Source organism: Lichenostomus cassidix, chromosome 1, assembly GCF_008360975.1.
Source record: "Lichenostomus cassidix isolate B80296 chromosome 1, HeHo_3.0, whole genome shotgun sequence".
In the NCBI taxonomy this organism is placed as follows: Eukaryota; Metazoa; Chordata; class Aves; order Passeriformes; family Meliphagidae; genus Lichenostomus; species Lichenostomus cassidix.
Window position 1 is genome coordinate 75,679,493 of NC_139479.1, and position 18,723 is coordinate 75,698,215.

The following is an 18,723-nucleotide window of genomic DNA, read 5'->3' on the forward strand; positions in this document are numbered from 1 at the left end:
AAAATAGTTATGATAATGGGAAAAATTTGAACTTCCTTTATCCAAATCACAAATAAAACATTACACCCAACATGAAAAAAGCCCTGAAAATTAAGCCAGTCTAAAATGGATAACTTTTTTTCCTGGGACAGAGACATTTCTTGTTACGCTGTAAAGGAATTCTAGCTGAGAATAAGGGCAACTTAATGGAACATAAGGACTTATTTAAAATAAAGCCAGTGTACAATCTGCTACTAATAGAGTGCATTGCATTGTTACCTCATAAAATCAAGTTTGCATGCCTGATTAGCAGGTTAAACTTTGATTCTACTCAATTTCTCTCTCTCCATGTTTCCCCATGAATAGATAATGCAATTGATGCTTTGCTCCCAGGCTTCAAATGCCCCGACTGTCTTAGTGGAATGCCAGACATGTTTAAATTCACGTTATTGGCTCTTAGCACCTTGTGGACCTGTAAAATATGTATCAAGGCCAGAACTGACAGAAATGCAGCAGCTGGCTGTAAGTTAGATGTGCCAGAAAATTATGGTATTATCTGTTCCAATGAAAGTACCAATGAAAAGCAATCATGTTAACTAAATATGAGCTAAGTAACAAGATTAGAGTTTAATTAAAAAATTAAAGCAAGTGGAAACCTGTTTATTGTTCTGTTGATTTCCTTACACCATTTGAATTGTTATTTTTATAGGTATTTTTAGACAATGGACTAATATAAGATGCTGTTACCATCTTGGTTAAGAAGTGATAAAATAAGTGAGGTGTGGGGATAAAAAAAAAGGCTTTAGTCTCAGTCAAATTTTCTTGTGCCATTAAATTACAGACGCAGATTTCCATTTAAGTATAAAATAATGGAACCAGAATCACACATTTGCTGCCTCTGTGGGTTGCCTTCACAGCTACCATTCAGCCTGATGGGTTTCAACTCTTCTCTGGAAACAACTCACAGTCACTTTCTCAGCTGGGAGATGGATATTTCTGGGTTTTCACCCTGTGCAGGGTCAACCTACCTGTTTGCACTTGTGGGCCACCTCTACCATCAGAGCAAATAGCCAGGTTATTCTGCCTGGGTCATGAGTAGAGAGGCTCATACCATGTTCTTTCTGAAATATGATTATGTTCTTTCACATAAATGTCCTTTAAGTATTGAGAATTATGACATTAGAATTGAGCATCATGCTAATAGACAGCTACCCTTGAAGCTTTCAGATAAAAGAATTAGTAATAGAGAGATCCTGAAAAATAATGGATCACTGGGTTCACTAAGAAAGGCAATGATGTGTTAATTTGAAAACCCATACGAAAACTGTTGTAAGCCAGTGAAAACTATTACTGGCTTCCTGTGTTTTTGGCATCTGAAAACTATAACAAGGGTGATAATTCCCCAAATCAGTGAAAGGCATTTCAGAATACAGAGGTAACAGGCTCTGAACTTCAGGAATATCTGAAGTTCACAAAAAACTGACTGCCTGAATGAAGCAGATCATGAAGCCTCTGACATTTCAAGAATGTCATACATATTATGAACAGTATGCTATTTTTCAAAGAATTATATGTGTAATAGTTAGGGCTTTTAAAATTTATTTTGTTGTTTTTTTAAAGCAGAGTCCATTGTGTTATTGTTCCAACTTAACAAGTCTCTGCAGATTCTAACAACTTGGAAAGTTATTTCTTGTTTTAACTTTTCTTGCTTCCTCTGTAGAACAAAAAATGTAGGCTGCATCCATCTTTTTTATTAGCCATCCCACCCCAAAATCTTTGGGGTTTAGCAATTGAAATGGAAACCAAACCTTTTCTTGAAAAAAGGTCTTTTGAAATTGGGGTGATAGCAACACACTTCTGGTATGCCATGCCCTATTAGGCAGGCACACCAAATAAATTCAGCTTCTATTTCTTTGAAAGCTGTTCAGTTGTTTTACTGGCACCTGTCTGGATTTCAGTGCCTTGCTATAAACCACTCTTTTCTAACTAGACATTTGTGCAGCCGTAACTGGTAGCAAAAAAGGTATTCTTAAGTGGGAATATGAAAGTGCAAGTAAGCATCTAGTATGGCTTTTTTCCTATTTGAACTAATATGTTACTGATTTATTATTTGAGAAGACCTGCATTATCATTAGCTACAGTGTTGTTTTTCAGGAGAAGCCCCATGTACTGGAGTTCAGATCACTCTTTCTTGACTTAAAGACTCTGCTCTTTCTGATGGTAATAACAATGTGATGTTACCTGGAAATGAATACCAAGCACCAGATGAAAATTCATCATACACTGCATGCTTTGTCTTTTCCACAATTTTGTTTTTACTGATCATTATCATGACTTATCAATGCATTTTTACATAGGTAAATTTGCAAAGGAATATTGAAAATAAATACACATGAAGAAGAGTTTGACTTGAGCTATAAGAATATATTTTAGCAAATACAGGCTAAGTTTGTTAAACATTGGACAAGAACATGATAGCTAGATGAAACCTAACATTTTGAAACTTCAGTTTGTCAGAAAAACTTTAGCTCACAGTTTAACTACACCTGGTAAGTTAAAATACTGAACCATGCCTGCAAAAACAGGGAAAATATTCCTCAGTCGGAAAGAGCATAATACCAGGGATGAAAACTATTGCAGGATAAACTTTTTCCAGAATGTTTTTGTCCTCTCTGATATTTATCATCTGAATAAATAGAGAAGTTGTTCAAACATTAGGGTCCAGCTGAACTTGCACTGCCAATGAAATATGGTACAAAATTAAGAAAAGAATAATGGGGGTGAAAAAAGGTAGGTTTTTTTGAAAATCGTTTGAGATGAAAGTACCTTGTGCTTTTTATTTCATTTTCATTTCCTCCTTTTTTTAATGGAACAAAGTATGGAGCATCTGAAGCTTCTGCTATCAAGTTATTGAGTTTCACACTGTGGGGAGCTTGAAGAAGGTGAGGGGGAGAGTTTGAATGGAAACATCTTTCAACATGCATGAATGGGAATCAAATCACTCCAGTGCTGTTCTGTGACTGTACAGTGAAATCTAGTATCAGCTAGCAACTACACACTTATTTAAAGCAGAAAAAATAAATATGTCTTATTACAACTGCAGATAGGTTTGTTAGACTTCATCTGAAATGGTGCATCCAACTTTGTGTGCCACAATGTGAAAGACATTGATCAGCTGGTACAAGTTCTGGGAGGCCACTGGGCTGGGGGGGCTGGAGCACCTGCCTTGTGAAGAGAGGCTGGGGAAGCTGGGCTTGTTCAGCCTGGAGCAGAGGTTGCCTTGGGGGGACCTAAGAGCAGCTCCCAGTGCCTGTGGGGAGGTCACTGAGGAGGCAGACATGAGGCCTTCATAGTGGTGCAATAAGTTACTTAAAAATTATTCAACTGATGAAACATGAAAACACAAAATAATCTGTCTAGACATCCTAAATAAGAGAGAAGAATGAAGAATAATCTGATAGTGTTCTGACATGTCATTCTCATCTCAGGCTTTGTCCAAATCCTATCTCTTTCTGCTTCTTAAAACATCTTTCTAAGTGTCTAGGTATTTTTCTCAGATTCCCAGTTCTTCTTTATCTCCCTTCATTCTGCCCATCTTATTGTCAATGATTCCAAATCTTTGTAACTTTCAAGACACCCAAATAGGATTTTTTTTTCTTGTCTCCCACAGTATCATCCTAATCAGAAATACAATGAAATGTATTAAAATGTGGTAACTGTTCACAGTAGAGTGTGCATGACAAAGAAACACTTAGAATACAAGGTATTTTAAGTTAAGCAGCTTTTCATGGCTTCCCTATCTTGCTGAAAAAGTTCCATGCACCATCAATGAGAGAAGTTATGAAAAATATGGGGGAAGATGGTGCTTAAAAGCAGCTTTTTTGAAAAGACTGCAAAGCAGTCCAAAATTTAAGAGCAGCAGAAGTCTATGAGAGGGAAGGCAGTAATGGCTTAAGTGTAGGATGAGAAGTAAGGCAGCCCAGAGTAGGAGAGCAGGGAATAGTTTTGTTCAAAATTTCTGTAAATTAAATAGTATTCCTGTAATTAAAAAAAAAAAACAAAAAAACCCCAAAAAACACTGACTTGCCGTTACAAAAAATATCATCCTGGAACAGTGATGACTGGACACATAGATGTGTACCAGTGAAAAGAGACCAGGTCTGTTATTATATTAAAGCAGTTCCTGTTTCTGATTGTGTGTAAAAATAACCTTTGTGTCCTTTCCTTACCTGCTTCATTGGTTCTGATCACTCTCGATGGTGCACTTGGGTCTCCAGTCCCAATTTTGTTGGTTGCTACCACTCTGAACTCGTACTCCACCCAAGGGTTCAGTTCCACAGCCATGGCAGACTCCATGTCACCACTTATCAGATCTGGAACTGCAGACAGAAAAGAAATGTATGGTCACTCAGAAGTCTGAAGCTGATGTGCAGCATCTCAATAGAAAGTGGACTTTTTGATACAACATGGTCATTAGAAATGATCAACATCAAGGATCTAATATGTCAGAAATCGCAGTTTTGTTTTTGGCACTGTAGTATTCCTGAAAAGACACAGATTGAATAATTTAGGGGAGAGCTTTCTGCTTATTCACAGATGCATCATGGCAGGTGTCTTTGTGCTGTCCTTTCAGAGCTGTTGCTAAGTAACACAAAAGGAATGAAAAAAAGAAAAAAAAATCAGTGCTTTTAATTTGTCATTTTTTTCTTAAGAGTTCCTGTAGTTGCCAGTGGTTATTATTGTTATGATCAGGAGTTTTGAATAGTCTACTTGTGCTGTTTGAAAGTTTTTCTCACCTGTTTTTACGGTCTGCCAGCCAAGAGAAAATGGACTGCGTGCTTGCAGGTTGTAGAGGGAGATAGGGCTGTGATTGTCTGCCCCAGGACTCCAGGAGAGTGTTGCTGTTGTGTCTGTAATTTCCTCCACTATTACAACCCCTGGGGGACCAGGAGGACCTAGAAATAAAGTGGAATAATCAAACAGACTACAACATCATCGTGGATGTGCAGCAATAATACAGGAGATGCATTCTGTAGGGGGCCAGTGGAGTTCAATATCCATGAAATATGAGAGCTAAAATACACAGTACTACATCATGGAGATACCTCATTTCCACGATTTCTGATGGTAGACTGTGATTGTTGCTATTCTTTAGATGCTGTGTGAGAGAAGATCAATTAACTTGTCAGAGTGACAGCAGAAGAGCTACAAATAAAAACAGATTAAAAAACACCCCCAAAACTCCATTATAATTGTTCTGAACCTGAAATTAGAGAAAAAAAAATAAAAGAGGATCTTTAAGAAGCATCCAGGCTACACTGAACAGTGACAATCACATCTTCTCTTTATGTGAGACTTGTCAGCAGGAAAGACAGATAGTAAGCAAAATGCAGCACAGGGGAATGTGCTTCATGAAGAACAACCATCTTACTAATAACTGAATCAAGAATACAGCATTCATCCTTTTTCTCGAATTCACTCATTCAGGGAAGCTGTCTGGATTCTGCTGGAAGTCCATTAACTGTTTGATTGAAAGTTACTAAAACTGAAATAAAAATCCAAACTCAAATACTTTTAAAGCTGAAAGTTACAGCTCTGGTCCTATGGTACCATTATAAACAAACAAAAAAACCATGAAAAGTTCTTGATTTGAAAAGTAAAAGATTATTTTTTTTCATTTAGGTGCTCTAAATGAGAATGTGCCAACCACAATTTGTTTAGGCCATGTGACTGCTGCAATAAGTGAGGTCTCTGGCAACAAACATAACTTTGCAAAGAAAAATGTGGCTATGACATCCCACTCCCATCCATAATTTTCTTTTTTAATTCTTCTTGATAATTGATATGACTGGTGTTTGAAAACATTGCTCACTTACACTTGCCAAACTTAATCGTAGGCGAGTTTGTCCTGATTCAGGATCCTTCTCCATAGTTGTTTTTAACCAGATGTTTGGGGGAAAATGTGTGTCTCTGTCATGTGCAAATGCAAAACAAAACTATTTCTTGTGGTTTCTTATACTTAAAAGTTTATCTAAGTCCTGGAGGATAGAACTTGATACTTCCATTAAATATAAATATTAATAATAAATATAATTATGAGAAAGCTGTACTTTTTTGGCACCCAAGGCCCTTCTAATTGTTCTCCATCCTCTTGCTATTAAAGGCTGATGTTTTGCTTCTGCTCCTACACAGAGGGAGGACTGTGAAATCAGAAATGCACTAATGGACACTTCCAAAATGGAACTGCTGGAAGGGTGGTGATGAAAAAACTTCATTAATAGAACGCTGGTACACTTTTGAGAGAGCCCAAGCTGTCATGGAGCAGGACCTTTGAAAACCTCCATTCCTCTGAGCTGTGGTGAGTGGTGTGGTCCCACTTGCTCAACACTTGCAGATCAAGGTGGCAAACACAGGGTCTAGTGCCTTCATTCCAAGAGGAAGTCACAGCCAGTATTTCTGCACTGCTCAGTTCAGCACTTTCATATGTCAGTGCTATTTCATGCAATCAAATATTTTACTGGCTAGGTTTCTTAGTCCAACAGTAGAAACAAATTTATCTGAACATCAAAGGCTAAAAAACCCCATCAACTGAAGTATTTGTATATGCTGTGATTTTTTGTCATTTGCAGCTGCAAACAGCTTTATGTTTCCTCTGATATGCCTTCAACAAAAACACAGTTACATAAAGTATGACAGCGTTAGAATCAGAATTTTGTAATAGTTGGGCTTAATATCTTCAGTGAAAGAAACACTGGATCCTATAAATGAAAAAGCAAATTGTGCTATTCACTTGCCTCTATTTGCTTGGCAGTGATCTACAAGCAACTAATTGACATTAAAGTGTTGGAAACATAGGGCATTTAGAAATAACAACAAGAAAGAGAAACAAGTGTTTGAAGTTCAAGAGGTTCAATTCATTAAAGTTCAGTACTATGGATCTGTGATGGAAGAATATTCTCTTCACAGCACACTGTGGTCTTCACAGGAGCCTGGCTGTGCAGGGTATGGCTCTGGGCCATAGGAAGAACAAGGAACAAGGTTTTCGTCTTCCATGGGCACTGAGCAGCCTCATTGCTGGGAGTCTCTCTTCTTCCCTTGCTCTGCCCACTCACCAGGCTTGACTTTGCTGCTGTCAGCGCCTTTCATCGAGTCGCAATGACTGGAATAAGATGGTGCCACCCTTTGGACAACTTGCAGCTCTTGGCCTTCTGGAGTCCCATTTCATTTGCAGTGGAAAAGTCATGCTTTTTTCCCTTGGAGAAAACATGGCAGAAAGATGTGTTCTCTGCACTCCTGCCTTCCTGCCAAGTGTTTGCTGCTCTTTGCTGGAAGCACCAGGTCAGATCTTTGTCTCAGAACAGAAAGTCCTGAGGCTAATTTAATAAAATTGGGTGATTCTTCAATCTCCATTCTCTACTGTTTCAGGCTATCTGTTGATGTAGGAAAATATTAGTGAAATTTTTATTTGTAGCCATGAGGGAAAGTTTAGAGGAAAGCTGGGATTTTGATACAATCATATGCTTTTACTGGGTTGGAGCCCTAGGCCCAGAATTATATAATGGTCCCAAGCACAAACAAAATTAAAGGGAAATATTTTAGTACATTTCCTTTATGACAATATTTCTCACATGCACTCTGAATATTGTTAAAGAGTTTCTAGCCACTATATTATAACAAAAGAACATGCATCTTGCGTATATTAAAGGATGTAAAATACATTTATGCAGACATCCACTGCTAAATTCTCAATATATTTTGTTGTCAGAGCTCTCTCATGTTTTTTTAATGTTTTAAATGCATTCCTAGGCATGACAACGTGTCATCATGCTTTTGGAGATGTGTGCTCTTACACAGTCTGCAGGGTGACTGCTAAAAAGCATTTCATTTTCCAACAGCAGGCATTCTTGAAAGTGGATTAATAAAGGACAAAGGCCTCAGTGATGACAAACGTATGACAGTTAGCCAGGACATGAGTGCTATGCAGATGTCACTCATTTTTGTAGAAATCTCATTAAATTTGATGCTTGGATGTAATCATTCATGGTGTCAGTCAGATGGCTAATGCAGAAGGGCTTTTCTCCCAAGGGCTGTGTTATTGCTCAGGATTTCTAAAACAATTTTTTAGTTGAAAATAGCCAACTGAGGAAAAAATGCATGGTTTGTTCAAATGCTTATCTGGAAACTACACAGAAAATGACTGCCATAAATGCACTATAGTGCAGTCGACCTTCATGGAGAAGACATTTGGGGCTGTGATAGGCTCTGACACAGCTCTAGGAGCACTGGGAACCCACTCTCAAGGATATTACTCAGTTATCTCCTTTCAAAGCAATTCCACAGATTGATACTTTATTTCAGGACATGCACGACTGCATTTTGGCAAATTTGTTTTATGTATCTTTTTATTGTTGGAATTATCATCCCGAGAGGTCATTAGGTTGCTTGCCATGATATGATGTTCGTGTGAGAGTTCTTGAAAAACAATTACCGATAATAGCTGTAGTCATTCAGTGAGGAAGTGCCCTTTCCTGTGAATCCCAGAATATGCACTGATTTACTCCACTTGTGCTTGACCAGGAGAATTCTTACTTTTACCAAACAACTTGTCCTATTACAAGATCAAATCGCTGGAAATGTTTTGGTGAAATCTGTGGGCTAAATGGCTGATTCTCCATGTATGGTAATATACTGTCTTCCAATGTCATAAAAATCTTCGGTGTCAGATGATACACTGAAGAGGGCTCAAGTACAGATCTGAACTCTAGCCCTGATCCTATCTGCTCTTATCTTGGCAGACAGACCCTATCACGATTGCAACCCTGTGAAATTATGGCTTTTCCAGCCAGTGCTTTGGCACAATTAATGGGCAGCTGTGGGCTGGGGCAAATCCTAACAGGCAGTTTGCCATGCTCATCCTGAGAGGAAGAAGCACTAGGAAAGTAACTCTGTGAATGGAAGCTCTGCTGTACCCACTGGCCTCAGGGAATAGTTCTGTATTATGGACATATTCTGTGAGTCCGAATAATGGGGTCTGTGCTCAGGGCATCTTCCTGGCCTTTGCTACAGCTCAAATGTAATTTCAAGGACCAGCAAGAATCTGTTGACCTTGTTTACGTTTCATTTAATAATGTGTTTGAAGGCCTTTAAACCCAAGTACTTGTCTTTAAGTTTTATTGGCAATATCACAACAGAAAGGAGCAGGGTGGTCAACCTAACCAACAGTCCCTGTGTTATATTTGCTCCAGGTCGCTGGAGTTCAGAGGAAACATTACTTCTCAAAAAATAAAGCATAAGAGTGGATTTGTTGCTTAGATTGCTAGTTTTGACAGTCTGTAAGATGAATAGCTTTAACCTTTTTTTTTTATTTTTAGACCACAAAATGTGTACTCAAACCACAGACTGTACTCACAAAGATTTTCATCCTTTCACACTAGTAGATTGTGCTCTGCTTCATTTCAAGATCTTACAGCTTGTAGGTAGCTGTTTGATCTGAATGCTCATTTTGACTTACACTAGGCATGCACAGTGCATTTAGTTAGCTCTCAGGGCACAGTCTTAAAATACATGCTATATATTGTAGAAGGAAGTTGATCTTCATCTCAATTTTAAAGAATCTTCCTGCCATGTCTTTTTTTTTTTTGGTACTAATATTTGTACTGGCCAAAAGGATTTTAATTAGCTCTGTATATGCTAAGAGTTTTCCAGTGGTATACAGCATTGATGCTGAGAATAAAGAGGACTGGACCTTATTTTTTTTTTTTCCCTAGAAAATCACAATGTCTGCTGACATCTTTAACTATAGAAAACACAATTTGAGCAGTAGGAGTGAAAAGGATAATAAAAGCAAACAACAATGAGTAAATAATTACTAAAATACCCAGACTATAACTGGCATCTAAAGCTACTAAAATCCTTAAGTGTCAATGAATGAAATAGTACTGTAAACAAAGTTGTTAACTAATGCTTAGATAACACAGTTCTATTTCTAATATCACTGACATCAATAAATTATTTCTCCTAAACTATATTTTATAATATATACATATGAATATATTATACAATATTTTATAAAATACTTTTATAAAATTAAGAAATCATAGAATTATAAAGGTTGGAAAAGACCTCTAAGATCATCAAATCCAAATCCAATCATTAATTTAGCCCATTGTAGCACTACCAGTGCCACATCCATGCACCTTTTGAACACTTCCATGATTGATGATTCCACCCATTCCCTGGGCAGCATTATTCAATGCCTGACTAAGCTTTCCGTGAATAAATTTTTCCTAATATCTAATCTGATGTTATTTGCACCCCTGGTGCAACTTGAGTCCATTTTCTCTCATTCTGATGCTTGTTACTTGGGAGCATAGACTGACTTGCACCTCCCTACAGCCTCTACAGTTGTAGAGAGTGATAGCTATATATTTATTGCTATCTGTGTTTCTGTCTATTGATCTATCTATATCTATCTATCCATCTGTGTATCTATCTATCTATCTATCTATCTATCTAAAATATATATAAATTATTAATAAGACTAGATGTGTGAAACAATCTTTTATATGATCATTGGTAAATAAAAGGAAATGAATAAATAATTTCTATGTACTTTATTTTATTTATTTGAAACATTTTTTGTTTTAGAAGATATCACATTTTGTTAGTTAACAACTTGAATTCCAAACCTGAGCAAACTTGCCTGGCTACCGCATTGCTGTAGCTCCTTGGCAGAGACTTAATTGTCATCCTCTTAGCTACACTTTCTCAGTCTCAGTTACCAGGTACTGTCAACCTTCACTACCTTTGTTTATACTGTTTATATTGCAGAAATTCAGACATTGAGTGAGTAATTTTGGGACTGGTAGTCTTTTCTCCTTTGCAAGTAGGTGGAGAAATTTTAAAGAAAGTTTGGAAATGACCTCACTGCTCCATAGACTATTATAAGGCAGTGTATAATGCTGCATCCAGCATCTGTCTGAGTAATTTGAAACTAATACTACTTACTCTTTTGGTTGTAATGAATTGTAAGCCAGCTTTGGAAGACTAATTTACAAATAAGAGTTGATGGAATTATTGTGACAACTTAATTTTACTACAACGAGTAATATGTTATGATAAAAAGCTTTCATTTATTAAATAAGCTTTAAAATCCTGGAAACTTGGTACCATTGATTAGGCACTGGAGCTTTCACAGATGTAAACCAATCTTTTAGCTTCACAATTTGTGCTTCTAACTCAGTCATGATGCTTGTAAAAAGAAATGTCATGTATAAAGTGGATAACTCTGAAAAATATCTACTCTGGTGTCTGTGGTGTCACTATTATCTCTAACAAAATGGAGTTTAGTGTAACAAAAATCACTCAATCTTTTCTAAATGTTTGAAGCACCGTCCCCATCCACATGAGATGAGTATTATGGCAAGTTTGGCCCTGATCCTCTAATCTTCAAGAAACTGTTCTTGGAAACTGCTGCTGAACCAGGACTACTACTCATCTCAGCATATGTGAAAAGGATCTCTACTTGTAAGTGGCTGTAGGAAGCCTCATGATGACCTTTGTGAAAGCATGTTAGACTCTTGTATGGTGTTCCCAACTTCCACTGTTTTCCTTCGCTTAACTACAGATGCTTTACTTCGACCAATCCTCCAAACTGGCAGAAGAAAGGGCAAGGAATATACAATAACTGTCTTTGGTAGGAGGTTTTTGTACTCAAGCTTTTCTTTATTGCAGCCTATGGCAAAACAGTGCCTCAAAAGAGTTCATCAGAAACCTTGTGTTTTAAAAGAAAAGGGACACTTTTTGCCAAAAATAGGTGTAAGAAGTAGCCTTTTGCTCTTAAAGTTGGCTTCTGCTGATGTTTTTCAAAACCTCCCAGTCACTGAGCAATAGCTTTTGTACTGATGAGTTAAATAAACACAAACTGGAAAATACTATAGCTAATTGGAGCAGTTTAAGGTAGTAAGGGTCAGTCCTTTCATGGTGTCAACCTCTTTACGATAAAAGTATTTCTTGTTCTAAATGTCTTTACAGTGAAACATAGTTGAAGCATGGGATTATGAAGATGTCCTTTGTAGGGAAATTTGAAAGCACAGATAGCTTCAGACTTCAACAGCATGATGGGAAATAAGACTATAATAATCCCTTTTTGGAAGTCATGCTTTAAAAAACAAATTAATTCACCAAGCAGGCATTGTCTCAAGAAATGCTGACACATTGCTGTCTACAAGATCACCTGAGACATCTGTGAGAGGCAGGTCTCCTGGCTGGTACTTGGGTGTTTGCTACCCATGTTTGTGATGATATCATTAGAGTCAGAACATCACATGCATATTTATCCTGTATTAGAGTCTTCTGCTTAGGTAATCTCTTTGTGAAAAATCAGTACAGAGACAACTCAACTGCTGGTGTGCCAATGATAGGTAGAAAACCAGCCAAGCTGCAGCACTCTGCTATTCCACTCCTCTGCTGCTTAATATTCACTGCAAGTTGAAGATCTGGGTGGATATGTAAAGGCTAGTAGCCAGAAAAAGAACAAGACATGGGAAAACTATTCTTGGACTGATGTCAAGAACAGGATTGACGTTCATAAAAACCATAAATCACTTCTACTTCTTAAATGGCTCTTGACTTCCTGAGCTGAGGAAAACGTTTGTTGATTGTGTAGTAAGTATCTATATTCTCCTGTAAACACTCTTGTTTGCTTGGCAAACAGGTATTCTGCATTTCCTTGGGTGAACAAACAACAGAAGACATAAATGAAATGAAATCAGGTAATGACTTGGGTGTCAGGAATGTAAGTCCATAGTGGTGATTTTTGTGTATTCATTCACTCACTGAAACAATTTCCTTAATCATCAAACATACATAATTTCTGTCATGGGATTGCGCTCAAAGTAGCACATTTGTGCAGGTCTGGTGCCAAAATAGTTACCAGCTTCTGTGAAAAACTGTTTTCACTTCTGGATGTCCTTGAGGTGTGTCAGCCTATATATCTTCTGCTGTTGTGGGCTCTGGTGACTGTCTTCCAGAAAAATATTGCAGTGGCTTTTAAGGATTTGCCACTATCTGCATCATTGCCCCAGTGAAGGGCACCTGGTGCAGAAGGTACATGTCTGTTATTTAGCTTTTGCTTTTCCAATAAACAGTTCAGTGTACTGGCTGAAGCCATTGACAGAGGTTCACCTGAGGGAACCTCTGTTCATTTCTAGAACAGGAGTCATTCAATGAAAGAAGAAAATGTTTGGGTTGCTGGAGATGCCCTAAATTGTCTCCTACACATCCAGGTGCTCATTTGTTTGTCACCTGATTTCTGTGCTTCTGGCTTCTCTGCCTCAGAAAGAGGCTTGAACATATCTTGGTCTCACCTAACAGTCACCTGCAGGTATAGCTTTTGGGATTATGAGTCCAGGTCTGAGACAGATAAAAGGAGTTATCCTATCTCACAGATGAGCACTGCAGCTGCTGAGGCAAGTTGAAAGGGATTGGAATTGCCTCCTCTGCCTTAAGTAAATTCTGGCCTTTGATCTGAATCTTCTCTTATCCTCCCCATATTCAGAGAGCAAAGGACTCTGGGGATCTCTACGGAATCAATGGTGTGTATCTAGAGGGGATGGTGGATCTCAGATGGATGAATAAAAAATCATGTCCTTTTTTTTTTTTTAGATACCTAATAATAAAAACAAGCTGTGATGATGAATTGCAGAGAATTTTGTACAGCTGTATTTTGGAGAGGAAACACTTTTCCAAGTTAGGTAGTAGCCTAACTGAATACAAATATAAAGATATATTTCAAAATGAAACCCACATTATTGACAGAATTAGAAAATAAATTTCTAGGGACCCCTGAAAAGTTTTTCTTACTTTAATATACATAGTTTAATCAGATTTTCAAAACACTTAGAGAAGTCTTTGGATTTTGTTTTTGAGTAGTAATTGCTGATGGGATCTTAATCCTGATTTTTTTCTAAACATGATCTAGAATATCTTTTAATATATACTTTTGAAATATTCCTGAAAGAGAATATTTCAAAATATTCCCCAGGTCACAATCATTATTGGAAAAAATATTAGACATGTATTTCACTGCAACTTACCTAAATTCAAGACCTGTGAGGTAGTGAATTTGAAAATTTAAATTTTGTGTTTAAAAAACATGTAACACATTGTAGAAAGCTGCAGAATAGAAACTTGCTGCTGTCTTAATTTCCTTTGCTTTTCACACACACACACACACACACACACACACACACACACACACACACTCACTCACACACACATATGCAGTAAATTCAGAAATCTTCTTGCACCATTAATTACCTTCTTATGAGTAATTAGACTCAAAGAAGTTGAAATTTACTTGGCACTATTCATTCCCTGTTCTTCATGTTGCCTTTCATTGGTGGTATTTCTGGAATTTAACTTCCAGTATATAATACAGAGCAAAGCAGAACAAGGGCAAAAATAGTCACATTCCCAGGCATATATTCAAGGGAAATTCTATTAGAGAAACAGGTAAAGTGGGTTTCAAAATAGATAAATATTGTTTAAGGATACTCCATGCTTTCCCCACAATAAATGATACTGAGACATTGGACTTCCTTGAAAATGTCTATCTGTTAAAGATCAGGATGTTAATTATGAGCAATATCAGTCTGCAAAGTTTGCTTCTGCTTTCTCTATCTGAGGAGGTTGCAACAAGATATAACACTCTTCCAAGTCACTCATAATTAAGTTCTGAAAAACAGTCCTTTGAATTAAAAATAATGAACGTATTGAATACATACTTCAATTTAAATTTAGCCAATTTTCTAGTAGCAGTAATTCTGATATTCAGAAATATCTAAAGGAGGGAGAATGAGATTATTTTAATTTAATTTTTTCTGTATGTCAAATTTATTTCCTGTAGGAACATTGTAAGAAGAACAATTTTTCAAGAAAAAATTACAAATATATTTTAAAATACCAGATGAACCTTACAATAAAAGTAATGATTGAAATGGAGTTATATGCTGGTATGATATTATCAGTATTTTCACTGGAATTTTCTGCAGAGGCAAAAGGAGAGAAAGTAAGGTCAGAACAAGGATGTGCTGTGGGTTTGCTTATATCAGTACATGTAAGATTTCAAAACAAAGCTTCTGCTATCTCAGTTTGGCTACACGCTGTAACATTTAAAATAAAAGGAGCCTTTGTAATATGCATAAAATGAAATTATTTTAACTATTAACTGTACTGGAAAGAAAGAATAATATGGCTTTGGACTGCAGACTTTGCTGCATAGTGACAATGGGTTTTCTTCATAGAAGATGACTTCCTCTGTTAGGTAGAATTCTTCAGAGTTAACTGAAATATTTACTGAAACATTTGTTTCTGCTGGTGTCTTCCCCTAAGCAATGTCCAGTATCAACAAAGCTAAACGTGAAGAAGTTTGAGAAATGCTGCAATTTGGGATCATCGGTGTCAAATTGCACACCACTAAGTGCACTCTATAGACTGAGATAAGGGAGAAAAAAGAAATTAGAGATACTGAAATGAAAATGAAGTTCCTGTAAAAGTATAAAGAGAAATAGATTAGATTCTCATAAATGTTTTTTATTTTGTTGATGTCTGTGAGGACTAGTCATTAGCAGCTTTACACTGAATGGGCTTTAAACATTTTCTGCAATACAAACCACAATTTCTTACTTTATCCTGTAATTATCCAATTGTAGAAACAAGAAAAGAAGAAAATTGTAAGTAAAGTATATTTGAATTTAAATTCTATCACAAAGTAGTTATAGTTTTTATTTCAACAGCATGGTGACATGGTAATGAGACTCACATAAATGCATCCTGATACTGCTTACAATGCCTTTTCTAAAATTGAATATCAGTCCTCTCCTTCAGAGAATCATTTCATTTCTACAGCAAATTCAATATACTAATTTGTATAACCAGTATTCTTAAAAAATAATTTTGTAATCGCTCTACCTGAGATAATACCTAAGAGCTTTTTGTAGCGAAAGTTCAATTTAAAGTTGTGATTGCCTTGTCTATCCGTAGAGGCTCAAGCTCCTGTCTGAGACAGACAAAGGTAACACAAAAGGTCTTGCATAACCCAAAAGGATGAATCAGATTTCATAAGGCAGCTAAAATGGTATTACATGGCTGCAATGAGTCAACTGAATACAACCATCCCAATAGTGCCATAGCTCACAGAAATCTAACAGTCCTCAAAGTGTCTTTATGGAAATATATAATGATTCCTTTCATGGAAATGTGAAGAGCCCTGCAGTCAGCCAGAGACATTCTTTATCATTTAAAACATATATTTGTCCTAAAAGTCATGGATAGGAACACATCAAGCCTAAAGACATTGTGGAATGTGGTAAAATAAGTATTTTTAAAAGACTATAATATCTGAATAATTTTGATTTTTTTTTTAATCTGGAGTTTTTCAAATGTTAATAAAATATCTACCTTGATTTATTATTTCAAAAATGCACAATCCACAATGGGGCTAGCCAGCTGGGCTACCTAGCAGTGATCCATCTCTCTTGCAGGACCCACCAGTTTTTATGCCAGTAATGAACTGCAGATCCTCAGATCCCATCAGGCACTGAACACACATGTTTATATGCACACAGACACACAGACACAGACACACACACACACACAGGTAGTGCAGAATGCAGAAATACTCTGCTTAACGGAAGGCATAGGTGGTGCTGGTGCCCTGCTTTACTGTAAACTGGTTGACATCCTTGGTATGATCTGGGATCCTGCAGGAAAAGGACTCTGTGTTCCTGTGCATAATCAGGAATGTTAAATGACGGGCGAAGCAATTTAACAGATTATAGGACTGGGCCTAAAGATGCAGTAAAAAATTGGTGATAACAATTTCGTGTGTGAAAAAAACCCATTCTTGTCAGATTATGGGGCTTTGGTTTCATTGTTCATAGCTATCATTTTACAAAAGGCTGCATAGGCCCTCCTCTCAGGAAATGAATGAATGTTCCTAAACTGCTAAAGCTGAAAGAATGGTTTGACTGTAAGATGAAATGTAAAGCATTACATAGAAGTATAAAGAACTCAATATACCTACCTTACACAGGTCTGTGAAGGCTAATTGCATTTTAGTTAATCTGGTATACCTTTTGTGCTGTAACCTCTCTTTAAACTTTGTCCATTAACCCACTGTCTTTTGTTTCTCTTTGCAGTGTCTGCAGGTCAGTTTATGGTGAAACTACTTTCAAAGACAGTAGGTTAATCACAAATGGCTTCAACAATATAAAATCTGAGGACCACTGTGTGGCAGAGGCATCCCTGAAGCTCAGGTATTTCAATTCCCTGGCACAAGTGTGCATGGTGACTGTTGGCAGGGTGCACCCCAAGCATACTCACCCCTAACGAGCAGCTCTGTCTCATCTGACACGGTGTCTGCCGCGGTCTGGACCCTGCAGCCATATCTCCCGGCGTGCATCAGGAGGATGTTCCTGATCATTAAATCTGCAGAGGACGCTTGCTGAAACAGGGATGAAGTGCCAGTTTAAAACTCAGTAAATCTGTGCTCAAGGTAGTTCACAAGGGTGTTTTCGTACAGTTTGAGCAACTCCTGAATGCAGCTTTCATCTTATGAAATGTATGTGTCCTAATACCCTTTTGTGAGGATTATCAGAACACTGCATTTATACGATTATTAATAGGGATTAAAGAAGAGCATTTCAGGTTTTTAATAACTTTGACTTTGCTTAAAGCACACTGCACATATTTGCATGTTCAAAGAGAATTATTCCAACTAGCACAAAGAAATTCATTAAGGAGATGAACAGAAATATTTCGGATGCTATCCTTGGTATCAAAAAAGTCCTCTTAGAAATTAAGAACTTTCTTCCTCATCCTCTTTACTGCAATGCAGGGACATTTGAAATATGTCATGCTTCTGTGCTGAAATTAAGATAACTTGAAAGATAATATTGATTGATTTATATTAATATAGAGAAACTTAATGTTAAATATGATTTAGAAAACATGAACATTTAGATTCTCATTCTTGCTGTTGAAATCTGTATGTGTTTAAACCTGAAAAGTGAATATAGAGACTATAATGAGAGAACTAGTTCAAATTCTTATTTTTTAGAGTTCTAGCCCCAAAGCTCACTGTAAGAAACATTAATTGACTATAGGCACTTCCCTTCTCTGCTTTGGTCTACTTTCCTAACCATGCTAACAGTCTTTCCTTGAATTATACATTTCTGTCCCATGTGATGGTTTTAATTTGAGTCATATTGATCCTGAGTGAGTAGAATTGTACCCTGCATTCAAAATAAAATTTTACTAGGGGTGTAAGTGTAGATACCTATCTAGCTGTGTTGGAAATTTGTGACTGAATTCACCTAGATTTGTATTTGCTTGTTCTGTGCTCATGTAGATACACTCCGATCTTTATCCTTAACCATTTGCAAGTTATGAGCTCCCACTTTATAACCAGTCAATCATGGGTGCATGACCTTGTTCTTCATAGGATTACATTTCTTGTCTGTTCCCATCTGTTATTTTCATCATCTGCTGTATTGGTAAGATGTCCAGCTTTGTACTGTACAATTGTCATTTGCATACTTTCACTTATGCCAAGGTCATTAATGACAAGATGAAATAGTCATTTCAAGATCCAATCTTCTATAATTTAATTTTTTTTTCTTTTTAGGCAGAAGAGTTCCTTTGCATCACATCTTGGCACACTTCTTCAGTCAATTTTCTCTT

The 18,723-nt window shown here is 36.9% G+C and overlaps 1 protein-coding gene across 5 annotated transcripts in view; it reads right to left on the bottom strand.

Moving 5' to 3' along the window:
* Window positions 1-18,723, bottom strand: part of CNTN5 (contactin 5) — a 602,217-nt gene that overhangs the window by 33,492 nt on the left and 550,002 nt on the right. For 4 of the 5 annotated variants that reach the window (XM_085064530.1, XM_085064523.1, XM_085064527.1 and 1 more), the window contains 3 exons: window positions 17,365-17,485; window positions 4,776-4,934; window positions 4,209-4,358 (listed from right to left, as the gene is read on the bottom strand). In XM_085064530.1, coding sequence (XP_084920656.1) covers window positions 4,209-4,358; window positions 4,776-4,934; window positions 17,365-17,485 — 430 coding nt within the window. The remainder of the gene's footprint in view (window positions 1-4,208; window positions 4,359-4,775; window positions 4,935-17,364; window positions 17,486-18,723) is intronic. The other variant, XM_085064543.1, reaches the window with a different exon arrangement.